Genomic DNA, 6,545 nt, shown 5'->3' with positions numbered 1-6,545 from the left:
TGTATGGGGTTCCTGGATCAGTATGGATGACACCAATAGAATTTCTTTAATACACACGTCAAGCCTTATCTGTTTGAATCATTGAGATTCCCTATATGTTTTATTCATTTATTGGGGGGGGTATGCCTGTCTCTATTACACTTGTAATTATGTTTGCTCCATCCTCAAGTGATGGGAACATTATAGCCCCATCCATGCAGTGGTGAAGTCAGTTCTTGAGCCATACATTTACTCCAAACCTTAAATTGTGTGTTTTATCTCACATTTAACCTCTCGCGTTGTTAATACTTTTTCTTTTAGACTTGTGTTTTCTTTCTCGGTTATAACAAAACAACCATGGTGCTAAGCTTTGAAAGGTCTTTAAGTTCATCAGTTGGACAAAAATGTCCCGCAAATCAGGAATCGTTTAGCTGTTTATTCACCCTGCTGAGACCATTCATCTTAAATTTATGCACTCTGCAGTACACTTATCGTCATTGGAATGTAAAGTGTCTGCTAATTGTGGTGTGTTATTTGTCACCTGCTCTCATCCAGTTGATTTCAGAATTGATTTCAGAATTGATAACAATGTAACAGTTTCAGTAGGCAACATAGTGTCATATTTATAAAGACAGGAACTTGTCTTTAAGGCGTGTTTTTCTCTTTAATGTACAGTGTATGTAGCAAACACTACCCAAGCCAAAATTGAAGAGTTGTGGTGAATATCAGTTTTTTAAGTATATATTTTATTACTGTCATGCCAGATGCTCATCACCTATTGCAATAAGATGTTGCTGCCCTACAGTTGCACATAAACAACCATCAAAAAAAAAAAATGATCTTCATCTTTGTGAAACCTGCTACAGTTTATCTCTTAATCAGGGAGAGCACTGGCATAAAGCATCGCCACTGAGTGTGTGTGTGTGTATTCACCTCCTGCACCGAGCTTGTTGAGCGCTCGGTGCACAGACTTCCTAGACGTTGCAGAAAACATGCAGTCTGAAAAGGAACTGAGAGAATGCACTCAGCACCTTTTTGAAATAATGTTTAATTGTTGTTCTTAGTCGATGTTCAGTGCCGTCATTGATGAGACTATTCTAATTCACACACTGTTCAAATTGGTAGTTCTATTTATTCATGTTTTCGATTTATATTTTTAATGGTAAAAAGGATGTGCTTTGTATAAACGGTGACTGTCTAGTTTATAAGGAGATCTCCCCCGTTTGTATCTTTTGTACTGTTTTCAGCTGATGTCCTTTTGTTTCACTAATTTACTTGAATTTTCTTTTGGGGCAGTTGTGTCATGCATGTAAGCCTTTATGACAGAAATTGGTCTAAAGCAGGTATTTTTAAAGAATCATTTTCATTTTATTTTTTGTTCCAGTAGATTACTGACGATCTTAGAATCAGCCACAGGAGTAAAGTGAGCACTGTTTGCCTCCCCCAAGCCCATGATCATCTTTTTTTCCACACCCCTTTTCTCTTTTTCTTCCTCACCCTTCATGGGGCAAATGTTCCATCATGTTTTTGTCTTGATCTTAATCACCTTTCTTTCTTGCATGTCCAATCACTGGGATGGAGCCCAGATTAACTTGTGTCACTCATCTAGCTGACAACAAGAGCAGAGTCACTCCCAACCCATTGCAAGGATTCTACCTCAGCTGTTCACACAGATGTTTGGGAATACTGATGCAAAAAGAGAGGATGATAATTTAAGAGTAGCTTGGTTTTAAAGTCCTGCAGAGCTGGTGTGTGTGTGTGTGTGTGTGTGTGTGTGTGTGTGTGTGTGTGTGTGTGTGTGTGTGTGTGTGTGTGTGTGTGTGTGTGTGTGTGTGTGTGTGTGTGTGTGTGTGTGTGTGTGTGTGTGTGTGTGTGTGTGTGTGTGTGTGTGTGTGAGTGCATCTGTTTTTGTCATTTTTTTGTGCGTGGGTGTGTTTGTAATGAAGGATGAAAGCACTAGTCAAAACCTGAAGTTATCATGACCATCTCTCCCAGAATCTGTTAAGAAAGCTGTATGTTATATATACACACATATATATATATAAATCTATATATATATATATATAAATATATAGTAGGGTTATTTTAAAGTAAGTGTAAAAGACATACAAATGAGAAAATATGTGATCTTTAAATTTACGTCTTTGTTACCATGTACAAATAAACCCTGGGTTTGTAAATATTTGTATACATATTTCTAAACCTGTTTAATTTTTCTATGCACTTTTTTTTATTTATAATGTTATTTGCTTAATAAAGATGTTAAGATGTTTGAACAAATTCCATTTTTTATTATGAAAGGTAAAAGTAAAAAAACTAATCAAATGAGGCAAAGCTTTTGTAGAACAGAGTTTTAGGGACACTGTTAGAAAAAAAAAAAGCAAAAGTCATAATATTCAAGAGGCAGTTGTGATAATGCAAGAATAAAGTCCAAATACATTATGTTGCTCTGAGTTATATGTTATGCTTCTAAATTGATTGGATTACATGCACATATTTTAGCATTTTTTAACACTTGGGAGTGCAGCATGACATCTCCCCTGCTTCCTCCTCACTCAGTGAGGTTTAAGCCTTACCAAGTGTGGTTTCAAACCTTTTTTTAGTTTTCAACTTCTGCTGAAAAGCAGTACAGATATAGCACAGAACAATAATGTAGCTCACAGCAGACCAGGACGGATACATACTGGCTGCCTCACACGTCGTTTTTAAAAGGCCAAGTTTAATCACAATCAAATGTAAGAAACTCCAGCTGCTGGTTCAAGGCTAATGTGGTTATAGACTCCTGCTTTACATGACTGGTTTCACCTTCTCTTATAAAGTGGTCCTTTTTTTTTGTATGTCCTGTGAATATTACAAAAGGCTTTACAAAAAAAAAATAACTGTTGAATAACTCTTCATTACGCTAATATTTGTATTTCATTATGTGCTTAAATGTAATAAGATTTATGTAAAAAATATTGTTAAAAAAGGAAAGAAAACGAGTGGTTAAATGCAGACATATGACATTTCATCAGCTCAATATGTAGACAAATGAAGGTACTTGAAACAGCAAAGAATGACATATTCTGACTTTTAGTCTCTATTAACTGTCAAGCCCCAAAAACATTGGATCCCACACGTCTCATAATGCAGCTTGATAATATCTTCCATTAGATCGTTCTATCTGATACATGTCCATGGCTGTGTCTGAAATCACTACCTGTTTACTCTATGGTTCACTTTATTTACCCCTTTAAAAAAACATGTCTCCTCTGCATTGAACCACTCTCCCTATATATCTCCTTTGTGTTACTACTGATCTGCTCTGGAAGCCTTCTTTTTCGTAATTTCTTTGTCCATTGCTGGTATTGGTTAAATAGCCAATAGAGTGTGAATCTTGTAAAAAAAAAAAAAAAAGATCAAAAAAAGGCAAACATCTGCAGTCCTAAACCTGATGTTAAAGGCTTTTGCAGTCAAAATGTTACACTTGCATCACATTCAGTCCAAGTTTGGCGAGAACAGCGATGGCATCGTTGCGCTCCATACTTTTCAGAATCTTAGCCAGGTGCCCTACTGTCCAGTCGGGGTACCTGCTGGTGACCCCCTCCAACACTGCCTTCAGAGGGCTCTTACTGTCCTTCATTGAGTAGGTGTAAGTAATCCAGGTGGCCGGGAAGGAGCAATGAGACGCCAGATGTTTGGTGTTCTTTACTCCTTGGCTTTCTGGATCCAACAAAATCACCAGCTCTTCCAAAACGTCCAGGTTGTCCAGCATTGTCTGTAAAGGCGCTGACAGGATGCTGGGACCTACAGAGGAAAGTTCTAGGGTGTCAAATGCATCTTTTTACCCAATGCATTGCACTAGTTCAGTTAAATTTGTGTTATGCATGGTCCAATAATAACGTAGACTGGCTGCTGTTCAGTCTGGGCTTAATCTCATTGTTAAGGCTGTTCCAGCAGATCAAGATCACCTACGGTTTACGCAGAACATTTAGCAATTACAGTATAGTTTCACTCACTCAGAATGTGCTCCAGATCATTGTTACCAGATGAAGCAGGCAGGGGAGAGAACCCTGCAGTGATGTATGATGAACTTCTGCGGAAACTCAAAACTGGATGCTGACCTGTGTTGAACCGAAGCATGAGAGACAAATATAATCAATGCCAGAACCAGCCCAGTATAATTACAGTCCAGGAGAATAATAATACATTTACTCCATGAATAAATACAGTGGACAGCTTTTGTGAGGTTTCCCAGTCTGAGTCATGTCCACAGAGGGCCTTTTTTCCTTTTTTGCTCATTTTTCTGTGTGTAAAAGCGTAGCTTTAAATATGCAAACCTCTTTTCCGCTTCATGCAGATTAGAAAAGCACACACCCCAACAAGCACGATGGAAATTATGATGACAAGTGGAACTGCCCCTGCAAAGATAGACGAGAGAAAAAAAAGTTCTGGTAAAATTATAATAATAATATGCAAGAAATGAGTTCTTGCTCCATAATCTAGAGTTATTTTACTCACATAGTACGGCTACATCATGACCAGCCTGATCTGGGTAGGGGGGGGTTAGTATAGTTGCTGCATTTGGTTTGAAGCTGGATCCTTGGTTTGTCTGAATATGAAATGAAATGCTTTGAAGGTCGGATGAAAAGTAATCTATGACCGATCAAACACCAAAAGCATCTGTCATGTTGAACCAAAACCATGTTCCTGTTTCAGTTCAACTTTATGCTTTGAGCCCATACAACCTCCAGTATGGGCAATGTTGTTGCTGTCATATCAAGCAGACATTAATGTAAAAAAGAAAATGAAATGCAAGCTAATGTATGGGTTTTTTTTCGGAACAACTGTGAGCAAATGAAAAGATGATAGGTTAATGAATATTTTAAAATTGTGCTTAGAATTTTTTTTTTTTTTTTTACTTCATACCATGACGTCACGGGAAGTTTAAACGTGGGTTAATTTCCTACTAAGCCAATCAGCATCATCGGTGCACCAGCAGTTCGTCTGTATTTCGTCTGCAGTTAAAGATAACCAGTGATGGGGATGTGGATTACCTGTGTTGCCTCCCCGAAGGAACCTGGATCCTGCTGCCACGTTGTTGGTTCCTGCGGAAGAGAGATGAACTGGGCTCATGTACACCAGTTAAAAACAACAGTAAAAAATAAAATAAAAATGCTCACAACCCACTCACTGTGACAGGATCTCCGGTCGTCCCACGTCTGCAGAAACTCAGAAAACATTGCGACTGAACACACTTTGCATAAAAAGTCTTTACTTGTTTAGGTCAGTGTGCTATTTCTAACATAACTTCACCACAGACTACACTATGAAGTGCAAACTACACATTTACTTTGTTTGACCTTTTTTGCATTTCCATCCAGGATAAATGAGCATGCTTTCTCACCCTGCATCCTGGCACTGGGTGTTAGAAGTCGTGCTACACGGGCTGGAGACGGTGAACCCGGACGGACATGCGGCACAAGGCTGACAGAACCCTCTGCTGCCATCATTAAAGGTGGAGTTGGCTTTGCACCTGATGGTTGTGGGCTCATGTCTCCCTCCATCATCCGCATAGCCACAGTTAGGACTGAATCCATATCCTAACAGCAACAATATAATATAATACAATACAATACAATAAAGGATGGAAGAGAAAAATAATCTGGATCACTGACCTGGCTTTATGACAACTTTCTTTTCGGTACAAGGCATACATGTTGAAGTTTTATTATTCCAGAAGGTTGTCAGATCTGGGCATTTTTCAGAGTGTCCCATTGTTGCTGAACTGCGAGTAAAACACTTCAGAACCTACAACTAAAAGGCACGACGGCCCCTCCCACATCTACTCCTACACAAACAGCTCACAGCAGCTAATTAGGGCTCTATAGGGCTGAAGGGCATGACTCTAAAATGTCATCTCTGTATGGGTTTAACACCACACTTCTTATCTTGGCTTCCTTTTCTTTTTACTTCACCTGTTTTACACATGAAGTTCAGTTTATTCTGTTCTCTACACTGGCTCATTGTAAGAGCTCGCATCCAGTTTAAGACTCTGGTGCAACAAGAAACAGCTCCTTCCTATCTCCAGGCCTACACCCCCGCCCAACGCTGCGGCCGATCGACCTGGTCACAGCTTCTGATGCTGCACATCGCTGCAGGCTGAAAACTCTCCTCTTCATGAAGTACTACCCTGAGCCTTCCACTTAGCACTTATTGTATTCATATTAGTTTGTTGCACTTATTGTATTCGTATTTGTTTACTGCACTTATCCTATTCGTAGTAGTTTGTAGCACTTATTATATTCGTATTAGTCTGTTGCAATTATTGTTTTCGTAGTAATTTGCCTCTGCACTATACTTTTGCTCTGGTTTATGCTTTAAGATGCTTGTTTAAGAAAGGAGATGCACTTATGACCTCTAGTGACTAGTAGTTCTCATGAATACCTATGTTGAATACACTTCCTGTAAGTCGCTTTGGATAAAAGCGTCTGCTAAATGACTGTAATGTAATGTAATGTAATGTAATGTAATGTATTCATTGTGATGAGAAGGCTACTTCTCTGCCTGCATAAACAGCTGTAGCC

At 38.9% G+C, this 6,545-nt stretch overlaps 1 protein-coding gene across 1 annotated transcript; it reads right to left on the bottom strand.

Annotated features, from left to right (window-relative positions):
- Positions 1-2,309: 2,309 nt before the first annotated feature.
- On the bottom strand, positions 2,310-5,736 carry igflr1 (IGF-like family receptor 1). The gene is made up of 8 exons (XM_054622333.1): positions 5,637-5,736; positions 5,366-5,561; positions 5,153-5,180; positions 5,016-5,066; positions 4,480-4,570; positions 4,299-4,379; positions 3,978-4,082; positions 2,310-3,765 (listed from the first exon to the last, which is right to left on the bottom strand). The coding sequence occupies exons 1-8, from the start codon at positions 5,734-5,736 to the stop codon at positions 3,440-3,442; spliced, it is 978 nt and encodes a 325-aa protein (XP_054478308.1). The 3' UTR covers positions 2,310-3,439.
- Between the last annotated feature and the right edge of the window lie 809 nt (positions 5,737-6,545).

The sequence above is a fragment of the Anoplopoma fimbria genome, chromosome 20 (assembly GCF_027596085.1).
Source record: "Anoplopoma fimbria isolate UVic2021 breed Golden Eagle Sablefish chromosome 20, Afim_UVic_2022, whole genome shotgun sequence".
Classification (NCBI taxonomy): Eukaryota; Metazoa; Chordata; class Actinopteri; order Perciformes; family Anoplopomatidae; genus Anoplopoma; species Anoplopoma fimbria.
Note: the sequence above shows the minus strand (reverse complement) of the source record. Positions and strands in the feature narration are given on the sequence as shown.